The sequence below is a fragment of the Neopsephotus bourkii genome, unplaced genomic scaffold (assembly GCF_033783945.1).
Source record: "Neopsephotus bourkii isolate Nb327-2 ecotype Australia unplaced genomic scaffold, CSIRO-AGI_Nbou_v1 NB_410, whole genome shotgun sequence".
Taxonomy (NCBI): Eukaryota; Metazoa; Chordata; class Aves; order Psittaciformes; family Psittacidae; genus Neopsephotus; species Neopsephotus bourkii.
The window spans coordinates 155,996-180,844 of record NW_026900914.1 but is presented as its reverse complement, the minus strand read 5'-3'; the positions used below and the strand labels follow the sequence as shown (position 1 = coordinate 180,844).

At 36.8% G+C, this 24,849-nt stretch overlaps 1 protein-coding gene across 7 annotated transcripts in view; it reads left to right on the top strand.

Moving 5' to 3' along the window:
• Positions 1-24,849, top strand: part of PPIP5K2 (diphosphoinositol pentakisphosphate kinase 2) — a 56,019-nt gene that overhangs the window by 25,654 nt on the left and 5,516 nt on the right. For 2 of the 7 annotated variants that reach the window (XR_009724884.1, XM_061349359.1), the window contains exons 10-28: positions 403-504; positions 1,052-1,138; positions 2,045-2,124; positions 2,206-2,311; positions 3,434-3,519; positions 4,154-4,279; positions 4,388-4,509; positions 6,654-6,836; positions 8,327-8,468; positions 9,562-9,785; positions 11,993-12,120; positions 12,309-12,423; positions 13,758-13,865; positions 13,952-14,068; positions 16,251-16,424; positions 18,760-18,933; positions 20,163-20,235; positions 22,238-22,357; positions 23,195-23,257. Coding sequence is in view for 6 of the 7 variants with exons in the window: in XM_061349359.1 (XP_061205343.1) it covers positions 403-504; positions 1,052-1,138; positions 2,045-2,124; positions 2,206-2,311; positions 3,434-3,519; positions 4,154-4,279; positions 4,388-4,509; positions 6,654-6,836; positions 8,327-8,468; positions 9,562-9,785; positions 11,993-12,120; positions 12,309-12,423; positions 13,758-13,865; positions 13,952-14,068; positions 16,251-16,424; positions 18,760-18,933; positions 20,163-20,235; positions 22,238-22,357; positions 23,195-23,257 (2,330 nt within the window). In the remaining variant the exon portion in view is untranslated. The remainder of the gene's footprint in view (positions 1-402; positions 505-1,051; positions 1,139-2,044; positions 2,125-2,205; positions 2,312-3,433; positions 3,520-4,153; positions 4,280-4,387; positions 4,510-6,653; positions 6,837-8,326; positions 8,469-9,561; positions 9,786-11,992; positions 12,121-12,308; positions 12,424-13,757; positions 13,866-13,951; positions 14,069-16,250; positions 16,425-18,759; positions 18,934-20,162; positions 20,236-22,237; positions 22,358-23,194; positions 23,258-24,849) is intronic. The other 5 variants (XM_061349361.1, XM_061349360.1, XM_061349363.1 and 2 more) reach the window with 5 other exon arrangements.

Genomic DNA, 24,849 nt, shown 5'->3' with positions numbered 1-24,849 from the left:
CCACTAAAGATACCAGTTACTCTCTGGCTTACTGATTACTAGGGACTTTACTTACACAGTGGAGTCAAGTGTCTGAATATTTAAATGAACAAGACTGAATCAGATCCAAGGAGCTATTTTAGGAACGGGAATTCAAAAAAAGGTTTCTTACAAATCCAAGGCCATTAGGCTAATGTTGTCTCTTCAGCAGTTGTAGTAGCTTTAAATTCTTGTTTAAGTAGGTTTTTATTATACAGTTAGAAGAAAAATATAAATTTAGAGACTTGTGACTGCTAGTACTCTAAAAGCACATTGATAAAAACGCATGTCTGTATTATCTATTTGGCTTGAAGTTTGTATGTGTTGTATAAGCTGTGCTTTAAACTTAGGCTTGTTTTTTTTCTTTTTTAACCCTTTCTTTAGAAATATCATAATGAGAGAACTTGCTCCCCAGTTTCAGATACCATGGTCAATTCCTTTGGAAGCTGAAGACATTCCTATTGTGCCAACCACCTCTGGAACAATGTAAGAAAATAGTTGATCTATCTGGATTGTGCAAACTGCTAATGTAACTTGTGTGAATTTTTTTTCTCTTCACAAGGTGTTCCCACTTTGGCCTATGAACGCTTATTTTGTGTGGTGAGAACAAGAAAGGAATCACAATTGCTATGCCAGCAGTCAGTTTCTGACCCTTAGTCAAGCTGAGTATAGAACAGCAGATTTTCAAGTGTAGTGTCTCTTATGCATAGCTTCCTTCACTGCTAATCATTGTTCCAACACCAGCTTAATATGTGCTTCTAATAAACATGCTTTCTCATTTAATGAACCTCAAATTGTTGTTTTGAAAACTACTTAAAATAGATATTTCCATAGTTACCCAAGTCTTAAAATCAGTATTTATATTTTATACATCATTTTCAGTTAACCTTATATTCTTGCATATTCTTCCATCATTTCTGTAATTATGTCATGTAACTATGACTTTGTCAGTTGTCTTGATTCATGGTGGTTTTAGTACTAAATACAAGACCCTTATATATAGAACTGTGAAATGTAACTCTTGGAATTGCAGGATGGAGCTTAGATGTGTTATAGCTGTAATACGCCATGGGGACCGAACACCAAAACAAAAAATGAAAATGGAAGTGAAACATCAGAGGTAAGTAGAATCTTTGTAAAAATTAGTTTGGATGCTTTAGAGCCCAGCTCACTGCTTGTGGGTGTGCAAGCAAAGAATTCAGCAGGAATTGCATCTTACAAGTTGGTTTTTGTTTTGGTTTAAATCTAACTTACGTTGCAGCTAACGAACAATTATGCAGCTCTCTTTCTAACAGGACTGACAAATTAATCATGCAGACTTCCGTCATCACATGCTGTGCCATGTGAACAATCCTGTGTGTTATTAATGAAAATGCATTTGTCTCTACATGCAGCAGAGAATATTTCTAGTTCACCATTTGATTGACGTCTGCCTTTTTTTATCATAACTGTGCTTGTGTTAGCTGCCATCTGCTGTACTACCTTTTTGACTTTTCTGAAAGATTGATGGCTCTCACTTTGTGGTAGATAGCATCTATATGTTAGGCTTCATAAAGTGCCTAATATAATTGTCCTGGATTAGGTGCAATTTTAGTAAAAAAGTAATTAGTAATTATTTGTCTCGGGACTAGATTCTTGCATTCAGAGATGCATGCTGTAAAAGTGCAGGACTGCTCATCTGGTATTTTTGGTTCTGTTCAGGAACATTCTTGAAGATTAGGAATTTACATAGCTGTATATTAGAATATTATGTCATTTGCTATGAAGAATATTTTTTTTTCTTAGCACTTAGCAGATCAGTAAAACAACATTTTAAGTGCTCTTATCTCTCGAATGTATTGAAGACCCTTATTGGGAAATGGGATGTGAATAAAGGTTCGTTTGACCTAAAGGGCAGGTTTTAGCATGCTTTTCAAATAATGTAAAGGGGCCAATTTCAGGCCACTGTTAAGTTTGAGAGCCACTTGTTCAAGTAATATTTTAACTTCCTAGCTGTGTTTTTTAATCAATATTCTTTCTCTTAAAGGTTTTTTGATCTCTTTGAAAAATGTGATGGATATAAATCTGGAAAACTAAAACTGAAAAAACCAAAACAGTTGCAGGCAAGTTTGTCTTTGTTTTCTTGCAGGGGTATTTTATAAATAAAAAATCATTTAAGTAAATCCTGTGTTTTTTTTCTTTAGGAAGTACTTGATATAGCAAGACAACTCCTTGTAGAACTTGGGCAGAACAATGATTCTGAAATTGAAGAAAGTAAAGCAAAACTTGAACAGCTAAAGACTGTGTTAGAAATGTAAGTGTTTAATTTTTCAGGCTTCATAGCAACAAAGTTGCATCAGCTATTTTGAGCGTTTAGACCAGTTAGTGCTTGCATTGCAATGGTTATCAAGTATGAAATGATCTATTAGTTCAAGCGCAAGGGTTATGAAAAGGAAGGATGTCCTGTCTGACATTATGAAGAAGTGAAACATCTGTTTTCTCCTTATCTTCTTAATTGAATGTATTGCTTTATCTACTATCTAAGTATTCATTTTGTGTGAAATGTTACTTTTTTTCATCTCAGGTTTTATCTACTTGCATGTTTTTGAAATTAAATTATTAAGTGCAGGGTCTGCTTCTTCCAGTGTGTGACATGAAGTCTGGTGAAGCCAATAGCAACTTTCACTATGTACTGTCTACTTAAAGCAGACTTGGTGGATTCCAAATAAATAAGGCTTTGTATATTAATATTTAATACTTGTATATTAATATTTACTAATTAAAACCCCAGACCCTAGGTCTTCAAGGTGTCTTAAAGATCAGGGGCTTAGGGTTCTAAATGGTAGGTAACTTTAGTTAAAACTAGTTTAGTAGGTAACTTTAATTAAAAAAAATGAAAAATCATGGCAAAGGCAGTTAGTGAAATTTATGAGTTCTGCTTGAGAATTTAATTAATGGCTGACAAAATAGTAGCCATCTGTACTGCTGGATCAGATTCTGGATAGTCATAGCTACTGTGGTGGTGGATCTGAATAAATTACTCATGTAATCTGTAAGTGCTGTTGCCTCCTTTCCTTTTCCTTCCCCCCCTCCTTTTGTTTTTTTTTTGTCCTGCCTTTCCCTTTCCACTTTTTTATCTTTTTTTTCCTTTTGCCTTTTTTTTTTGTTTTTTTTTAGTTTGATGTTCAGTGTCATGAGAAAAGTAGTAGATGGCATTTTTAAATGTTTTATTACAAAATGGTGGATGCTTCTGTGGTCTTACTGTGCTTGTTGAGTTAGGTTTATTTTTTAATTGCTGCTTCAGTAAATGGTGGTCAAATGCAAAAATCAGTGACCAGTATTGATGTAGCATATCTGGTTACAGGAGCATAGCAGTTCTGGAGGAAAATGTATAGAATGTTCCTCTCCCTCTTTCCTTCTCATTTTCCTACATCAGGTATGGGCATTTTTCAGGAATAAATCGCAAAGTTCAGTTAACATATCTTCCTCATGGCTGCCCAAAGACTTCCAGTGAAGAAGAAGGTATTGTATTACTTTTGTACCTAATTACTTAATATGTGCATTTAAATAGTCATGGACTAGTGTTACAAGACACCTTGATAGTAAGAAAAAGGAGTATGTTTTCAATTAATGTTATTTCTTATTGGCAGAGTCTCTTGAATCATATACCTAAAACTGTAGTAAATTTGTCTTCTAACACTGCTTTTTTGTAACAGAAGAGTAGGGTGAAAAGAAGACTCAGTCATTCACCAGAAGACAGTGGTTTGGATCTGGGAAGAGAAAGACTCAACATTTACTGATGTCTTTAAAACTTTTATAAACTTTTCTGAACTTTGCCCCATGATTATTGACTGAAATAAATGTAGGGTATTTAACATCTAATTTGGTTTACTTTTCCTGTCCCAATTTACTTTTTGTTTCATATTTCATGCTAAGTATATTTTATTTTTTCTGTAGTTTAGCTACGTCAGATTTCTCTAAGTGCCCATTTAGTTCTCCAGTTCAATATTTTCTTAATGTTAGAATGCTGTTAAATATTCATAATGTTGATGCAGTCCTTTACTGAAGTCCATAGTTTGAATATTTTTTGTCATTTGAAAAAAAAAAAAAAAAGAATATACTTTACTACTTAACTCCTTTCTCTGTCTACAATTAGATAATAGAAGAAATGAGCCATCCCTGCTTCTGGTTTTAAAATGGGGAGGAGAATTGACCCCTGCAGGCAGGGTTCAAGCAGAGGAGCTTGGAAGGGCTTTCAGGTGTATGTATCCTGGTGGACAAGGTAAAAAAAAAAAAACAACAGCAACAAAAAACCTTAAAATAGAATGGCATATACACCTTTGAAGATAATTAAGTGCAAATGAGAGTGAGCAAAATGTTTGTTTGGTAGGAGATTATGCTGGATTTCCTGGATGTGGTTTACTTAGATTACATAGCACTTACCGACACGATCTCAAGATCTACGCTTCTGATGAGGGACGAGTCCAGATGACTGCAGCAGCTTTTGCAAAGGTACAGTGTGAAGTTGTGTTTTCAATTTTAAAAATTCTGATGTTTTCAAGTTTTGAAGATTAGGAGAGATTTATGGCTTATTAGAGTCTACAGTGTATAATGAGGCTTTGGTTTAAAAGAAATATGGTGTTTTGATTTGGGTTTTTTGGGGGGAGTTGGTTTTTGTTGGGTTTTTTTTTCAAGGAGTATTTATTCAATGTGAAAAAGTAGACAATTAATGTGTCAAGCATGTTAGGTTCTTTGAGCAGATGCAGACAGATTTTAATTATACAGCCCTAGCAGTATAACAGCCCTTTCCAGTAACAACCTCCAGAATCACACTCATTTGGGTTGGAGAGGACCTTACAGTTCATCCAGTTCCAACCTCCTGCCAAGGGGAAGGGACATCTTCCACTAGACCAGGTTGCTCCAAGCCACATTCAAGCTGGCCTTGAACACTGCCAGGGATGAGGCAGCCACAGCTTCTCTGGGCGCCCTGTACGAGGGCCTCACCACCCTCACAAGGAAGAACTTCTTCCCAAGATTTCATCTCAGTCTCCCCTCTGTCAGGTTAAAGCATACTCCCTTGTCCTGTTGCTGCTTACTCTTATAAAAAGGCCCAATCAAAAGTCCATTCATGTTAACTATCCAACCACCTGTCTGTAATCTGAATAAATTTAAAGCTCTGCCAGTGTTCAGACTTCTTTCTTTGTTTTCATGCTGCATGTGTTGGCACAAAAATATTCCAGCCATCTGTCCTGCTTTCTCCTTGGTCAGCAGGCTTGAGCAGACACTACCCCATTTCCTTCATTATCCCAGAGCCCTTCTGTTGCCAGAAAAGTCACAGAAGTTTCCAGCCTTCTCCATTTTGGAAGTCTCCATTCACCTCTTGTTCAACTCAGACTTTGTCTTTCTGTGCCACACCAAGTTTGGGGTTTTGTCTTTGTACGGTCTCTGCAAAAACCCTGTCTATCTCCCATTTATCCTCCCAGATGCTGTTCAGGTGGATGACTCTTCTGATAGCTCCTACCCGGTGACTCAATGCCTTGAGCAGGAGCATGTCCCCCACAAGTCAGGCTGCTGCTCCCAGCCTCAGGGAGAAGGCACCATGTACATCCAGCAACCTCAACAGCTGTCATCTCGCAGGAGGAGTGTTGGCACTGCCAATGTGCTGGAGAGCATGTTTTATGACATGTCACCATCACTGTTTCACCAACCGTAGCAATCCTGCACAGTAAAGCAGTGTTTTGGGGGGCATTTCTATGCAAATATCTGTATTGTCTGCCAAGTCCCTGTTTGTATCATAGACTCGTAGAATAGTTAGGTTTGGAAAGGACCTTAAGATCATCAAGTTCCAACTCCCCTGCCATGGGCAGGGACACCTCACTCTAAACCATATCACCCAAGGCCTCGTCCAGCCTGGCCTTGAACACTGCCCGGGATGGAGCACTCACAACCTCCCTGGGCAACCCATTCCAGTGCCTCACCACCCTAACAGGAAAGAATTTCCTTCTTATATGCAATCTAAACTTCCCCTGTTTAAGTTTTAACCCATTACCCCTTGTCCTATCACTACAGTCCCTAATGGAGAGTCCCTCCCCAGCTTCCCTATAGGCCCCCTTCAGATACTGGAAGGCTGCTATGAGGTCTCCACGCAGCCTTCTCCTCTCCAGGCTGAACAGCCCCAACTTTCTCAGCCTATCTTCATACGGGAGGTGCTCCAGTCCCCTGATCATCCTCTTGGCCCTCCTCTGGACTTGTTCCAACAGTTCCATGTCCTTTTTATGTTGAGGACACCAGAACTGCACACAATAGTCCAAGTGAGGTCTCACGAGAGCAGAATAAAGGGGCAGGATCACCTCCTTCGACCTGCTGGTCACACTCCTTTTGATGCAGCCCAGGATACGGTTGGCTTTCTGGGCTGCAAGCGCACACTACCGGCTCATGTTCATTTTCTCATCAACCAGCACCCCCAAGTCCTTCTCCACAGGGCTGCTCTGAATCTCTTCTCTGCCCAACCTGTAGCTGTGCCTGGGATTGCTCTGACCCAGGTATCACTTTCCTGTGAGTTAGATAATCTTGAATTTAAATCTGGTGGATTTTTAAGATACTGTTACATTTTCATTTGTATCTGTTTGCCTGATTAATTGTATTACTTGCTTCAGGGACTGCTGGCCCTAGAGGGAGAGCTGACTCCTATTCTTGTCCAGATGGTAAAAAGTGCTAATATGAATGGTCTGCTGGACAGTGATAGTGATTCTTTAAGCAGCTGTCAGCATCGTGTTAAAGCAAGACTCCATGAAATTCTCCAGAGAGACAGAGAATTTACTGCTGATGACTATGATAAGGTTAGCACGGCCATGGAAATTCTTGTCTGAAAGTAATGAGCAGTGATATTTTGTATCTATTTAAAAAAAAATACTTGTGTGTTGGAAATAGTTTGAACTACAAAGGAAGCTGTACCAATTGTGATATTAGATATTTTGAGCTGTTTTGCCATTTGGGTAATATCTACAAACTTTTAAATAGGAGTAGAGACCTCATTCATAAATATTTTTCATTAAAATAAGTATTAAAAACTGTTTTTTCCATTAAAATATTTTAATTGTTCAAGAAATAAGACTGTATTGTTTTCACTTTCTGTTGTTTTTACTTCGACAGTGTGTGGTATTACAAAATATATTAATGCCTGCCTACTGCACTTGTTTCAATGTTTAATCTGCTACAAAGCCTTTTTTCTAACTCAAGGAATACTAAGATGCTGAAAACCAGTAGGAGACTTCTTAATCAGTGAAAAAAGATGTCTAATTAACGTGCTAAATTAGTGCAAATTAATAGAGTTTATTCTGACTTAGTGTAGAACATACATGATTGTTCCTGGTTTTAAATGTGAGTAATGTTTGTTATGGTTAAGAAACTTCTTTCTCTTTCAGCTGCTCTTTCTCTGGTATAATAACCAAATACAAGTCCTCAAATGAGGTTTAAGCTTAAACTGCTATTTCTGAAAATGTATTGAGACCAAGCTACTGAAAAATAATTTTACTATCTTGCATGTAAACTGCATGTGGATTTGTTTAAACATGTTATTAAAAGTATCATCCAAACCACTGCCAGCAGTGGATTCAGCAGTACTTGGAAAAAGTGAAAGGTTACGGGTTTTCAAGGATTTATTTATTTCTCCCCTTCTTTTTGCTGTATAAATATAAGGGGGTTTGAAATGTCATTGGAATGAATAGAGCATACTCTTCGAAGACAGTTACCGAAAGTAACTAACCTCTGGGATTATGAAGTGATAATTATTTTTTTTTTAAACTTACTTGAAATTTGTGAAAACTTTTTTTTTTTTTTCTTTTTCTGTGCCACAGCACCTTTCCCATTTATTTACTTGGTCATAATAGGGAGGTAGGAACTGGTTACTATTAGGTAGTTATGTATATTAATTATTGTTTACTATAATTGTTTTCTTGCTTTGGTTTATGCAGACTTTTCTTCAAAAATGAGGCTAAGCCTCACTTACATGGATATTATCTGTATTGTTTTGGTAACACCCAACTTGATAGCTCTAAAATTTCTAAAATTAAGTCAGTTCTGAGGGACGTATCATATGTTCTTGGTATATGTAAATTTAAAGGGTTTCTTTTTGTTTGTGCTTGTGCTTGTTTCCTTAATGCCTTAAAGGGAGTAGATAATTCAGAGATGAATTCAGAAATTAATAGCAACTTGCTTGGATACTTTTTCTCCAATACTTGGAATCTTTAATATATTCCATCTTATCTCCCTAGTTCTTTCAAATCTAGATAGTTTGTTTACATCATTTTGTGTTTATCTCAAATTGCAGCTTACTCCATCTGGAAGCGTCTCACTGATTAAATCAATGCAGGTTATTAAAAACCCTGTAAAGACATGCGACACGGTCTATTCCTTGATCCAGAGTCTGACTTCTCAAATCAGGCAAAGAATGGAAGATCCAAAGTCTGCAGGTACTTAAATGTTTTTGTACTTCTATTTAGTTTCTCTTGCTTATGCCTGAGAGAACTGTAACATAACTTTTCATAATTAAACTTGCTCTTAGCAGAACCTTAATCAACAATGGCATAGGGATTTTCAGTCTGATTCCATATGCATCATTTTAAAATAGAAAGCAGGAAGAACATGTGATCTCATTGCAGGTAAGGGCTCTTTGTGCTGCTCAGAAGTTCAAGGTAGTCCTCAAGATGTTTGCAGAAATTCTTGTCTTAATTATTTGCAACTCAGCAGTCCACAAAAAAAAAAAAAAAAAAAGATGATACTGAAGCTAAGTTACATGGGTACATTTTTCTATTTAAGTATCTTTGCTGAAGATGTGTTGCTTGATGTATGATGCATGGTAGTATTGCATAGAATAATGCTCAGTATAAAGTGTGGTGAACCAGGCAATAAAGTGATGCAGGAAAATGTGATGCAGGAAAACCAGAGCTGGAAGTGACCACAGTGCTTTTTTGGCACTAGTTAAGTACTGGAATATTTGCTGCCAATGTTATCTGCAGTGTATAGTATGGAAACAACTTCTGTTCTGAGGCTGAGCAGGACAAGTGTCACCTATGCATAGCATCAGTGGGTTTTGGCTATTTGATGTAATCCTCTGTCCTGGGATGGAGATAATCCATTCATTTTGCCTTCTCTTGGCTTTTGCTGTTACCACATGCAGGAGGGAGAAACAAATGGGATGCATGATCTGTTATTAAACAGAGATGTTGTCTTGCTCCTTTTCCTCCCTCCCAGAATTTTCTTATGGCTTTTTGTGGTTACTTTTTAATATATATATTATCTGTGCTGTAGAACATGCTGTTTGTGCTGTAAGCTTTTCTTAAAGGGCCAGCGGTGCACTTCTGTAGATAAGCTTTCCACTATCTTGATGTAGCCATGCAACTGTGAGGCTTTCAGCAGTAAAAATGAGCTATATGCACATCTGTTCTCTCTGCTCTAAAACATACTTGATCCTTTTTATCCATCTGTATTCAACTGTAGCTAACATGTGATTAAAATTTCCCGTTTGCTTGATGGCCTTTAATTATGAGATATGTGTCTCTGCAGATATTCAGCTGTACCACAGTGAGACACTAGAACTGATGCTGCGCAGGTGGTCCAAGCTGGAAAAAGACTTTAAAACAAAAAATGGAAGATATGATATTAGCAAAATTCCTGATATTTATGACTGTATTAAATATGATGTGCAGCATAATGGCTCATTGAAATTAGAAAACACAATGGAATTATACAGGCTTTCAAAGGCTTTGGCTGACATTGTGATCCCTCAGGTAAGCATTTTCAGTTATTAAATAAAATGAATTGCACAATAAATGCTTTTTCAAATTTTGTGAAAATGTCTGCTCTGTCTTTTGTACTGAAGGTTCTTGTATGTTGCAGTAATAGAAGCCTTTAACATTATCTCTTATTTTCTGGTAGCAAGCTGATTATTTTTCTAAGAAAAATCTGATTCATAATTCATAAGATGTGTTCAAAGTGATTTTTTTTTTTTTTTAGCAATTTAAGCTCTGAAAATGTTGGCCTCTTTTAGTGCAGTGTATTAGAAGAAAGTGGTTCATCTGAGCTATTCTTCATAGATTTAAGTGCTGACATTGTGAACAATAGTGTATTCCGAAAATACATTTAATTTCATCGTTTCTATTTTTAGAAATTTCAAGACTCTTTGGAAATGGCACTGTTAATCTTAATCTGATTTCACTTGTTTTAAGCAATTTGAATTTAAAAAGACCATTCTGCTTCTTCAGAATGGTAACACTCCTTGATAAAAGCATGCACATTAATTTTCCTAGAATTGCAGGCCAGAAGCAGGCAAGTTAAACTTCCATATACGACAGGCTGTTAAACTGAGATTATCTCTAAAACATTGTAGGCTGCAGGACATAGAACTGTTTTGTGATAATAGGATAGAACAGACTAAAGCTTTTCCCAGGTGCCCCTGTAGTTACAGAGCACTGTTGTAAGAGAGATATTACCCAAGTTTTACACAGCTTTTTTTTTAGAGAAGTGAGGGAACTTCTTCCTCTCCTCATCTCTCAAACTCCCCCATCTCTCAAGCTCCCTGACAGCAAAGAGGACAAAAAGAATAATGCAGTAAAGAATGTGTTGTGTTATGCAGACCTTCTAAGCTTAAATTTTGAATAGAATGTTAGGGTGGGTAAAAATGAGGACATACTGAAGAAAGAAAAACAGAAAAAAACTTAATAAGCCCAAGTAATTTGAGATGCTGAGGGTGCAAATCATGACAAAAGACTGAAAAGAAATCATTTGGTTAAACCTCTAGGTGGCCATCAAAAAATCTTGTTTCCAATACCTTTCCACTGTGCAAAAATGAACAGAACTTCATTGTGACATTCAGCTTTGATCAAATGTCATATCTGGGATTCCTTCTGCACAGCAGTGTTTTTATAATAAGAGCTATCATAAGACTGCAGATAATGCTTTAAACTTGTATTAAATGAGCGCTGTGAGCTGCATGCCTTTCACAGTGTATAGCATATCTTGCCATTCTCTAGAAGAGGGAAGTTTTAACCTAGCAGTACCTTTGTAGGGCACATAAGTTCCTTCTGACATAGAGTTCCTCTGTGGCCCTGAATAAGTCTCATGCTGCCTTGATTTTCTCTATATTGGCTTATCTTTAAAGCAGGGATAATGATACTACTCCCTTGAGGAGAATGGAGTTCAGATAATTCGGGATTAGTTTTGTAAAACTTCAGAATGCATGACTTCGACAACATGATACAAATTTACCTGTGATTTTAGTTTTCTGTTAAAAGAAAGCTTGAGATATTTTACTTCTCTCATGTCTTTTTTTTGTTATATACTCTTGTTCATTATAAGGAGGAAATTCTTTCCTGTTAGGGTGGTGAAGCACTGGAATAGGTTGCCCAGGGAGGTTGTGAATGCTCCATCCCTGGCAGTGTTCAAGGCCAGGTTGGATGAGGCCTTGGGTGATACAGTTTAGTGTGAGGTGTCCCTGCCCATGGCAGGGGGATTGGAACTTGATGATCTTAAGGTCCTTTCTAACCCTAACTATTCTATGATTCTATGAAAATGCAAAGGAAAAGTATTTCTTTTGCCTTCTAGGGTAACCAGAAGATCAATTAAAATTCTTTGAGCACTTTCATATCATGTGCAGCACATGATGCTCACAGGGAGGAGGAATAATTCACTAGATGTTTTGTTTAAGAGAGTTTCATCATACCAGAAAGTGAATCCACTTTTGTGGTTTTAACTAGTGAATCAAAAACCTGTTTCTGTGTCTTAATAAAAAAAGTGTCAAATCAAACAGCAAAAAGGCAAACTGCTTGTTACTTGAAGGGGTGTCAGTAATCAAGTGTAATAAAAATGTTAAGCAAAACAGTTTGCAGCCAGGGCAAGTAGATGGCTAATCGGATTTATTACACAAGCCTTTGAGCAGGAAAGGCATTTTAATCTTTAACTGAATTTTAGAAGTCTGTTTGTTCTTACATTCTTACAGGAATACGGCATTTCTAAGGCTGAGAAACTAGAGATTGCCAAAGGTTACTGCACTCCTCTAGTCAGAAAAATCCGTTCTGACCTTCAGAGAACTCAAGATGATGATACTGTAAATAAGCTTCACCCTCTGTAAGTCTTTTTTTTTTTTACATGGTTACATTAGTTTACGTAAGAGTTAATAGAGATACTCTGTAGCTTTTATATTTGAAGTGTCTTACCAGTTCATAATTTAAGAAGCACAGTTTATTTGTTGACAGCTATTTCTAAAACAGGGACACATCTTGGTATGGTCTAACAAGATTCCTTTTATTTTCAAGTTATTCCAGGGGTGTTATGTCCCCTGAACGCCATGTCCGTACACGACTGTATTTCACCAGCGAGAGTCATGTCCACTCCTTGTTATCCACCCTTCGTTACGGTGCCTTATGTGATGTAAGTTGAGCATTTTTTTTCTGTTAAAGCTCTAACATTTTGAGAGGAACCAAAATGACTCAATTTTACTAAGACTGTATCCCCTGAAAGCTTAATTTTCTTAAGTGCCTTCAAAATTTATCACACTTTTGCAAACATTTTATTTCTTATTATATATACAGAGACATTTCAAATTGCTGATGTGCACATTGGTGGAAATCAGCATGTCCTTTAAGTAATGCTGAGTTCCATTGGCTGTGTATGTTATGGTCTCAAAGAGATTTGAAAAGGGCAGATAATGCTGCTTTTTTTTTTTTTTTTTTGTCTTATATTGGCACCTATAATTCTTCCAGTTACTTCCTTCAAGTTATCATTCAGGGTTCTCTTGAAATCACTCTTGGACTGGCTTACTATTTTTGACCACTGGCATATTGTCAAGACCTCCCTACCTGACTTAAATAGTGCAGAGTTTCTGCTTTTCAGTAGGTTGTCTTACTTTCCTATACTGTTGTAGAATACCTTGAAGGTGGTGCATTATTCTCCATCTGGTTGGCTTTGAAAACAAGGTCTAAAAAAGGCAAGGTCTCCAGATTCAGAAATAACCCAACTGAAATCTTGGAGAGGATAAGTGCAGCACCACAAAGCCTAAACAGTTGCTTCTAAGATAGAGCTTGATTAACATACTAACTTCTGAAGTGGTTCTGTTGACATACTTGCTTCTGGTAATGGATGACTAAACTTACTAATGGCAAAAGCATTTTTAATCCCAGACCTCTGTGACATATGCTACAACAGATAAACTCCTAGTTTTAGACTGATAAACGTTTAAGTTTTTGTTAAAGTTAATTATTAAATATGTCTTTTGTAGAATATGAAAAAAGGTGAATATTCATTTTATATAATTTGGGATGTTTTATATACTAAAAGGTTTCATTTACTCTGTTTGGTAGTGATATCTAGAAACATTTTCCACAATATACTAGTTGAAATAAATTTATTGCAAAATTAACAATTCACATCAGGAGAGTTTAAAACAGTGCCTCTGTCTACAAGACATATAGCATCATTGGCAAAAGAACATGAAAGATACACTGCAATAAAATACAGGAAGTTCTGACCTCCACTTTTCATTTATTTGATGAGTAATTTTAAGTTCCTGCTTGTTTGTCCATTTGGGGTTTTCTCCCCTGGTTGTATCTCTTTTTTTTGTTTGTTTGTCTTAGCTGTGCAAAGCTTCATACTTCTGCTGTGAATGTAAAATCCATGTAAATGGGGGGAAAGGGAAATCATAAATCTTCTTAAAGAAAATAGCTGGTTTTTATTTGTTAATATTTTTTTTTCCCCCCCTTCCAAAGGAATCAAAAGATGAACAATGGAAACGAGCTATGGATTATTTAAATGTTGTCAATGAACTCAATTACATGACACAGATTGTTATCATGCTTTATGAAGATCCAAACAAGGTACTTAAAATGGATAAATATCTTCAGGAATGAGTAGTGCTAAGCTAAGTATTAAACTGTAAACCTATTTAATCATTTTCTTTCAGGAACTATCTTCAGAAGAACGTTTTCATGTAGAGCTGCACTTCAGTCCAGGAGCCAAAGGCTGTGAGGAAGATAAAAATTTACCAGCCGGATATGGATACAGACCTGCCTCCAGAGAGGTAACAGTTACGCATTCTTTAAAGCAAAAGTTAGCTTTTTTGGATGCAGACATACATAAAATAAACATTGGGAGATTGTTAGGTGAAATACAAATATGTATTTTGGTAGAAAAATATCAATAAAATGTAGGCAGTTCCAGTGTATTACATGTTGAATATACACTGAGGTAATGGACATTGGTAATTTGGACCTTCCATGACTTTGCCACAATTCTTGCTAGAAATACAAAATACACATTGTAAGAAAAGTGATGCCAACATCAGCATCACACCAACTGATATTCTGGTAACTAAAAGCAGTATTTAACGAAATAAGGTAGTTTGGCATGTTTATGAATGCAGACTGTTGAGAAAGGATTTATATTTTCAAAGATGTATGGGAAAGTCTGTAGAGTTACCACCTGCTTTTCAAGACATGATTGAAAACAAAGCTTGGCTGGAATTCTTCATTTTATTACTAGGCCAACAGAATGTCAGAGTAAAATATGTTGTCTGAACAGTGAGGTTAATTAACTTCTACCTGAAAGTCAGTGTGGTTTCACAGCTAATAAAAGTACCACAGACATGGTATTTGTTCTCACACAACTGCAAGAAAAGTGTAGAGAACAGAATAAGGGGCTCTATGTAACTTCCGTTGACCTCACTAAAGCTTTTGACACTGAGCAGAAAAGGCCTGTGGCTGGTCTTGGAACGATTAGTTCGTCCCCCCCAGTTTCTCAAAATGATCATTCTGTTACATTAGGATCAGCAAGGCCAAGTCAGATATGGCAATACACTCGCTGAACCCTTCCCAATAACCAGTGATGTGAAACAAGGTTGCGTTCTCACACCAACTTTATTCACAATCTTCTTCAGCATGATGCTCCAAAGGGCTACAGCAGACCTCGACGAGCAAGATGGCATTTATATTCGATATCGTACCGATGGTAGCCTATTCAATCTAAGGCGACTGAAGGCCCACACTAAGACCCTAAACCATCTTGTCCATAAACTGCTTTTTGCTGATGATGCCGCCCTTGTTGCCCACACAGAATCAGCTTTGCGGTGTTTAACATCTTGCTTTGCAGAGGCAGCTGAGCTTTTTCGCCTGGAAGTCAGCTTGAAGAACACAGTAGCTCTCTACCAACCTGCACCACAAGAAGATTATCGCCATCCCCACATTACCATTGGCGAGTCAGAGCTGAAGTCAGTTCAGCAGTTCGGCTATCTGGGAAGCATTATTTCCTTGGATGCCACAATCGACAAAGACACAGACAACAGAATAGCAAAGGCATATAGAGCCTTTGAAAAACTCCATAAAAGAGTCTGGTGCAATAAACACCTGAAGGAAAGTACACAGATTAGTTTCTATAGAGCCATTGTACTGTCTACTCTTATATATGGGTCTACCATCATCACCTGCGACTCCTCGAATGCTTTCATCAGTGCTGCCTCCGTACAATTCTGAGCACCCATTGGACTGACTATGTGTCTGATGTCACTGTGCTCGAACAGGCAGGGGTCACCAGCATAGAGGCCATATTGCTGAAATGGCCGCTGCACTGGGCAGGGCACGTCTCCAGGATGAAGGATCACCGCCTCCCTAAGATCGTGTTTTACGGTGAACTTGCCACCGGTAGCCGCAAGAGAACTGCCCCAAAGAAGAGATATAAGGATTCCCTGAAACAATACCTTAGCCTTGGCCATATTGACTACCATCAGTGGGCCACCTTGGCCTCCAATCGGGAGACTTGGAGACACACCATACATAATGCTGTTGACTCCTTTGAGAACTCACGCAGAACTAGTCTCTAGGAGAAAAGACAGCGTAGAAAGAATCACGCCCAGCCTACACGACCCAAGGAGACCTTTCGCTGTACTTTTTGCAGCTGGATTTGCCTATCTCACATTGGCATTTTTAGTCTTAAGCACGCTTGCAGTAAGCGTGGGTAAAGCCCTTCCCAAATCTTCGTTTGCAGAGTCAAGCCATGATGATCATCATCATCATACGTATTTGCTGGTTAGGAGCAAATACAGATTATAAAAGTCTAGAACAATTTGTTCAATAGTAAATAATTTATAGCCTCTATTTTTTAAATCTGCTTGCTTTATGTTTATGCAGAAGATTTATTTAACAGCCACTTGTGTCTATGTGTTGCAAATTGTGCAGCTAAATTGAAAATTATTTCTATATTGGTTGTAGAATGAAGGTGCAAAGAAAAACTCTCATAAAAACGATAGTGATGAGGAGGTACATGCTCCTAAAAGAGATGAAGTAGATCGGTCAGTCATGATGTTCAAGCCAATGGTATCAGACCCCATTCACATACACAGAAAGTCACCCCTTCCAAGATCCAGGAAGATTGGTTCTGTTGAAGTAAGTGTTTATGTTCCAGATAATATCTTTCATAGAAATTAACTTTTGCTTATTTTTAACAGAACAAAACCACATGTAGTTCTGCTTTTGATTACACAGAACCAGTATGATGTTATGTCTCACAGAAGGGTTGCTCTTATTCTATGGAAAATCCTCCATGGCAGTAATTTTTGTGACGGAGTTTTTAAAATGAATTACTGGTTTGCAATAAGAATTATTTCCTTTTTTCTTTTTAAGCCATTTTAGAAGAGTTGGCATGTGAAAAAGAAGACTTTTATCAGTCTACATCTTCAGACTAACATACATTGCTTTTGTATTCATCCTTACAAGGCAGCTGCTATTAGGAATTAAGCAAAACTTCAGGCTGATCATGCTGAAAGGGAAATCAAAGGGATTGGGGGTGGTAGGGGAGCTGCAGGAGGTGAGACATGTATTTGCTTTCATGTGGGGTGAAAGTGACTCCACTTGTCAAGAATTTTAAGGTAAGTTAATAAACTGGAAGGTGGTTGTTTATTTTTTTTAAGTGGGTGGGGTTTGTGTGTCATAAATTCTTTAGATAACATCTTGAACAGTCTAAATTCCTGTCCTGAAGGCCATAACATCTAGACATGCTTCACAGTTATGGCCTTAATGTCACAGGTGCAGGGACATACGGCAGTATCACCAGTGCCATTTGTACATTGAGCAGCAAAGCTTCACATGGTGCATAGTGGCACTTCTGTGATATTAATGCTAGAAAAAGACTAACAGTTTCTTACTGCGTCATTTGCAGTTGCTTAAAACCATCAGAAATGAAATTCACACCAAAAGCTTTTCCTTCCATGTTTGTGTTGCGAATGGGCTCTTTGTATGCAGTGAAAGCATTAGAAATTTGCAAGTAACTTGGTTATTGGTAATGTGGAGAGAAAAAGATGAATGATTCCCTTCTGTAAGGATATATGTATATCTCACATGACTTCCATAAATTAACAGAGATAATAAATGTGAATGTCTTACATTTTCTCTTTCCAAGTTTTATCATAAACAAATGCTCACAACATCAGTATCTTGGATTTTTAAAAGCTATTTTCACTATGATCATGCAAACTCCCCTTCTCATTACAAGTTCATATACACACAACTTAATAGTCTGCAACTTCAAACTTTAAACATTTTTATAAATTATATGAAAGTTAATTTCAGAAGGTGCTAATAACATAAACTGCTAAATTTTGACTGCTCAGATAATACATGTTCAGATGGAATATGTTTCAGCATTCAATGCTTGTTTACTTGTCAGAAAAAAATAGCAGATATAAATAAAACACTAAGAAACTAGTTTTGAAAAAAAGTAAAACTGGAAGTTTCATCTGGCCTGCTGAAATCTGCAAAACCTGTATTTGGAATATTTAAACCAAATGGTATTTTGAAGTATTTTAAAAAAAACAACATTGCAACTTCAGCTGCTTTGAACCTTTTGGCTTGTTTTTGTTTTGTTTTGTTTTTTACTACAAGACAATTCTCTCTTCACCTATGTTAATTTGAAAGGACACTGTCAGGTGTGAGATTGTATGGAAGTTTTCATCAGGGGTATAGTCAACAATATTTACAGAAGGACTGCAGCTGGAATTGATTCATGAAAATACAAAAAGACCAAGTTGTAACAGAAAAACGAGAGTAAAACTCATTCAGCATTGGAAATTGAATTCTGTATTGCTATAATGTTGATTGCTAACAATACGTAGTGACGTAGGGCATGGGGGACTCAGCCTGACAATGTCCTCCCTTGAAGTTTCAACAGGCATCCAGCATCAGATAATTTTTAGGGCTCTTTTAATGTTGGAAAACTACAAGTGAGGTTGGCGCTGCTACTAGTGGGTCAGCTGTAGAGTCTCAGAGGCAATGCTGAAAATCAGAATCTCCTAGATAAGGTTATAGACTAGAAATGAAAACTATTAAATAATAAATAGGAAAGTTTAATTTACTTAGAGGGGGGGAATACTGTTGAACAGTATGTCAAGGATAACAGATGTTGTGTTTCCAACATGTGGGAAATTCTTAAAATTCTGAATCACATATTTATAACAGTTACGTTCCTCTCATATCTAATAATCAGTCTACCAGAAATTTGATATACAGGTTGTATTAAAAGATATAATTGGATGAAAATGCATAAGTAGAACTGATAGCTTCCTAATACTGTAATAGTACTCTTCCCTATTCACTGTTTAATAGTTTTCAAAGCGGTATATAAAAGGGTGCAAGCAAATCGGGTTTTTTTCTTTTCTGTTCATTTGGCTCTGTTGAATCTAACTTTGCATGCTTTGCTGTTTTTTGCCCCCTTTCTCACTTCCAGGAAGAGAGCCCCCTGAGTGTGTCTAGCCCAGAGTGTATTGGTACCTGGCTGCATTACACCAGTGGTGTGGGTACTGGGCGTCGAAGACGCAGATCAGGGGAACAAATCACTTCTTCCCCTGTCTCCCCTAAATCATTGGCTTTCACATCCAGTATTTTTGGCTCATGGCAACAGGTTTTTAAACTTTACTTCATTAAACATTATTATGTTTAACAAGCAACAACCAACTGTCTTTAAGGACATCTAATCCCTTGTTATGGATTATGTTTGATGCAAATCCTTCCACTTCTTAAAATTACTCTCTGAGAATGTTTGGGGGAAAAAGAGCAAGTGCATGTTTTTCCACTGAATGTGTTACACGTTTTCCTAAAAATTTGGTTTCTTTATAGGAATGGCAAATGTTACCACAGTAAAAAAGACTTAGTCTACTGCCTAATGAAACAGATTTCTGCTTTGGTTTAGTTGTCCTTTAAGACTTTAAAAACAGCATTGCTTAATTTGGTGGTAGGTAAATTGAAAATAATTTTTTTTAATATTTGCAACCAACACCATTTAAAATACTTTGGTACATCATGTTGCTATTCAAAACTTGTTTTGCATATATCATATTTTCAGTGGCCTGGTATTAACTATTGCAGGGAAAAAAACTGTAGCACTAATAATTCTTGCCTTCTATATCCGGAGGTATCTGAAACTCCCAATGCAGTACATCATCCATTAACTTGAACAATATTTTGAAGATTTTTTTTCTAAATGCCTGTGTGGGAAAGACAGGAAAATGAGAAACTTCAATGTTTTCGAAGTATCAACGAAGATCTAAAGATTGTTTAGTATGTCCACGTATTCTTTACGTGCGTGCAATGGATGGTGTTCTGTTCAACATATCCTTTTTCTTTGAAAAATGTCATAATTTCTTTTTATTGTGGAAAATTCTAAAATTATTTACAAAGGAAAAGTTTGTATCAGTAAAGGCTGTGGGCATCTGAAGATTACACTGATTGAGCCCATGCATGGATCAGTGATTGTATGGTGTCCTCAATGGCTTGTCTGTCTTTCTTTCCCTCCCCTCCTTTTTTCAATACAGGCGCAGTTTAGGAGAGTGCTTTTGGTAAAATGAAATAAAATGTCTCAAATGTCTGTTCTCATATTGGTTTTGGTCTGTGTCCTTTCCTCATTCTGAATGCTTGCTTTGCACCACTTCATTGCAAGGAACTCATGTCAAATGGACTCCCTTCAGAAGGGGACATTGCATGATCCTTCATGTCTCCTTTACATATTTTTACTAATACTTATCATACAGCTTATTAACACTTGTCTGTCTGAAACAGGCTGCTGTATCAAGTTAAATGGATATTTCATACTGCTGTTCTACTTTCCCTTATTTTTCTGTTTTTTATATGCAGGTCTTATCAGAAAGCAATAGTAACTTGCGAACACCAAGAACTATTCTGGAACAAAAGCGAGAGAGTGGTCTAGGTATGTGCCTACAATTGAAGTTTGTTTGATATTAGCAGCTTTTCATCTGCCTGTGGTTCTGTACAGTTGTACATTCTTTGAAGAGCATTTTTTTTTTAACAGGACCTAATAGTATTTGTTATATGCTGAGTGTCTGTCTATGAACTGGACATTTTTTTTTCTGCAGCAAAAGTTTTTTATAAAAAACTATAACTGAAAAGAGCAAATTGATTGACACTGTTCACACTGCTGACTGTACTGCTCGCAACAGGTACACAGGATAATTCTGGGGGGTTTGCAAGAATCTTTCGAATATAAATGGCCTGCACTGGAAACAGTTAAAACACTTTTCTTGAAAACTAATGTTTCCTATTGTGGGTAACTGATGGAATTGAAGGTGTTTGATTCAGCGGAGGGGATGGGGAAGAAATGTCAAGGTTCTTGATAATATCGGGGCAGGGAGAGGGGCTAGGAGGGTGCATACATTTCCTCTCCTAAAATCAATTTCTTCCTTTCAGCATAAGAATGAATCATGCTATAATTGTTCAAATTTTTTTTTAATTTACTTCTTTGAAATAGGCATACATATGACTCATGCAAAAATATGAAATCATGCACTACTGTAAATCAATATTGCATTTTTTTCTGCAAGTGTCTTTTCATGTGAAAAATGAAGTGTAGAAAACGCATAAGCTATATACATAAACTCAGAAGTATTTTTTCCTTTCTTTTCAAAGATCTGTATTTTTTGTATATGTAATCTTTGTTATACTTTTCTCCCTATTATATTTTTCCCTTAGTAAAATGCATACATAAGGTGCTCTTGTTTATCGAAGTCATGTTCTCTGTTGTGTGCTTGCTAAAATTAAACAACTTTTCTTTTGCCAATGTGTGACACAATGTGGCTTGTGGAAGTTGATTTATTTCTGTGCATAGATTAAGGTATACGTTTGGTGTGGAACGCTTTTGCCACAGACGAGGCGCCAGTTTATTTTGGCTATGATTGGTCACATGTGCTAGTAATGTTTCTGCTCATTAAAAGTAGTGAAAGGAAGTATCACTGGGTAGATAGTTGGTTTTCAAAGTAAACCTACTGCTACTTACTAAACTGTAAAAGATAAATTCTGAGTGAAAAGCGACTTCTTTCAACTAGCAGTAAAAGCTGAAGGAAAAAAATTGCAACATTTTTTTCCATTTTGTTCATCATTGTAGGCAGATTTTATTTATGGTTGATGATTGTAAAAGTTATTTTTATATTTCTGTCCATGGCCTTCAGTGATTTGTTAAAACTCCCATCCTAGTGGCAGGAATGTATGAGTTTTAACAAAAGTACTCTCACTTGCATGGAGATGTACACGAGTCTTCATAGGAAAAGAAGTCAAGCTAAACTTGATCAGCTTCTAGGTATTTTCAGTTTGCAACATTGTCAATGATGGCAGTTGAAATAAGAATAGAGTATTTCCAAATTAATGGTTAACATTTTGCTGGGGGTAGAAGGGAAACATTTCCATATTAAGTCCGTGGAAATGCGTAAGGACTTCATTGCAGCCTGTCATCTCAAAGGTTGATTTAGATAAATGCAATGAGCAGTATTTTTCCAGTTTATATTTGTTTCAGAACTGCAGCTCTTAAAACTGCAACGACTTTCACATTATCATCATCATTATCATCATAATCTTGTTTTTTTTCTTTTGTTGTTTTGGTTATTTTTCAATTGATGCTAACTGGTAACTTTTCTTTACCGAAAGTGAAAACAGGACAAGAACCCACTTTGTTAAAGCCAGTCCTCTCTCTTTGTGCATATAGCAGAGAGTGCTGTGTCATGAGTAGAAGCACAATAAATTAAGATAGTTTCAGCCTACAAGTACCACTCTGACATTACAAGCATATTGTGAACCTGTCCAAGGCACTGCCAAAAGCTGCCTTTTGTGTGGTAAGAGCCATGTCCTTGCATGCTGCATGCATCCCAATGTGAATGGACAAACACCTGGTTGTTGTATGTATTTTCTCTAACTCCCATCAGGGTCTCACTGTGCGGGCCTGTTTAGCACCTCAGTGCTCGGGGGTTCTTCAAGTGCACCTAACCTACAGGATTATGCTCGTACTCATCGTAAAAAGCTGACTTCTTCTGGCTTCATAGATGGTATGTGCACACTCTCGCACATGCACGCACAAACCCATGTGCCATATTGAGCTTCTAAAGATTTTAATGGAATCCTAGAATCCTTTGCCTTAGTATTACTTGTATGAGTTTTTATTGCTTTTTTATTGCCCATAGCTTGCATATGTTTAACTTAATAGCATAGTTAATTCTTGTTTCTGCCTTGAATTAAACACTAGCCCACAGACTTGTAATGTGTGCCAGATTTCAGCAAGTGCATTTTTTCATTTAGTAAACTAAAATTTTGGGGTTTAAATTCTTTTCTCATTTTAAACTTTTGTTTCTATGATTACTTACTGATCTTGAAATGATAAATAAGTTAAATACTGATGGTGAAAATTTTAGGATTCCTGATTTTTTTTTTTTGGTGGGGTTTGGATTGCAGAGGAGCAGGAGATTTTCAGTTTTGGATAATCTGGGGTAGAAAAGAAACGCTCTCATTAGATTTCAGAATGTAAAGATGCCAAAGCAGACTTTTAAAACTCTGAGGTGAAACAGTATTCCAGTATTCATGCTATTTTCCCCCCAATTCACTACTCAGTGTTCGACTTTAACCTGATATAACCTTGTATGCCAGAATCACCAGCTCATTCTGCTTGTTTTTATACACTTCATTACATATCTTGTAGTTACCAACAATCCAGATTTTCTTCTTTTTAACATCTTTTTAGATTTTAGCCCTTTTCCTTGGTCCTTTCTGCATGCCACTCAGTTCTAATACCTTCTCATCCTTTTTTCTTCTTCCTTTCCTTTTTTTTTGAAATCTCCCTCCTTTGGTAGCTGTTACAAATTTCAGGTACCTGTTTTTCTCTTTCTCAGACACCACACGCGGTTCTGCTGTTAAAAGGTTTTCTATCTCATTTGCTCGACACCCAACCAATGGTACGTTTTGCTTTTATTTTAAAAACAAAAAATCAAAAGGTTCCTTGCTTCATCCCTTTTATTTTTATTTCAAAGCTGGGGTGTACAGTATCATCCAGCCATCTGTCGTTCCTAACTTCCAGCACAACCCTAAATGTAGTTGTAATCATTAGCTACCCTGAATCCGTTCTTTACTATTCGTTAGTATAAATACAACATCAAAAATCATTCCTAAAAAAAAATCATTGAAAAAACTGAAGAGCTGCTGTTAATCATGATCTCTGTAATTATTCTCCCCAATTTCTTGCGTGAACAGACTGTATGGTACAAGATAAAAACAGGATTAAACTTGATCTTTATTGGGCATACACTTCTTGATAGCTGCTGCTTCTTTGTCTTTCTCCCACTGAGCTGTTTCCCTGAGTCTCCTGATTCTAAAGTAAATCACTGAATTGACAGCTGGAGCTTTGTTTAGCATCACTTCAGAAAGATAGTAATAAACTAAGAAGCTAAAGCAGAAGCTTTGGTTCCATTCCTGCTAAATTGCTGTATTTATCATCAGTCAAAAATTTACTTTACATTGTCATACTTCTCAGCTCATCAGAGGTACAAATTACTTAAATATTGCACTAAAAATCACAGCAAGAGATCTGCCTCTTGTTTACATTGACCTCTTGTGCTTCAAGAGTGAGAGTCAACTTCTCTTCAGTCTACCACAGTTACAGGTAGAAGTCTGATTTAATGTGTAGAACAGAGGTACGGCTTTCTCTTCCTCAGGAAAATATTTCGTGCCTATCTTTCTATGAGATTAAATAGGCCTGTTCATGAAAACTACACTCTTTCTTCAGCATCTACCAGATCTTAGTGTAGCTTTTCCAGATCTCTTAATGGCAGTTTTAATATGTGCATGACTGCGGGCTGACTACAGTTGTTAGTGGTATTACTGAAACTGCGGTGGAAGTAGTCAGTATTTTCATGTTAGATTAAAAATACATTCGCTTAGAAGCAAAATTTAAAAAAAAAAGACACTGGGTTTTTGTTTGGCTTTACAGAGAGGCATACATAGTAGTCCTTTTATAAAGTTCATTTGGAATCTACAGTGACTTTATGCACTGCAGTGTTTCTTGAGGGGAAACTGCTATGGTAAGGCTGAATTAATACAGTTAAGACTATGTTTGATCTAAAAGGCCAGTTCTAGTATCCTGTTTCTAATAAGAAAGATGGGAATCCATTTTTTATCTTTAGACTTAAGCCACTTGAGTTCAATAGTATTTCCAAAGCATCCAAAGTCAGAAAGTAAGAACTGCATTTGAGTATCTGTGTCAAGTAAGGATTACTTTCTGTTCCATTAAGCACTGATTGTGACTGCATTCTTTAAAAAAAGGATCTAAATTGCTTTTACTGAATGCATTGATTATTCTGATCAGTTTAATACGGTAGTTCTACCACACATCTTTTACAAGATTAATGCATGCTGTGTGAGCTTCCATGAAACCTAATTATATTGCAGGTTTCAAAGAGTTCCTTATTAACATAAAAACATATTCATGTTGTTTTGTCTGCCCTCTGGACTATCATTTTTATTCTTGTTCCTTTCATTCCGTTTTTTCTTA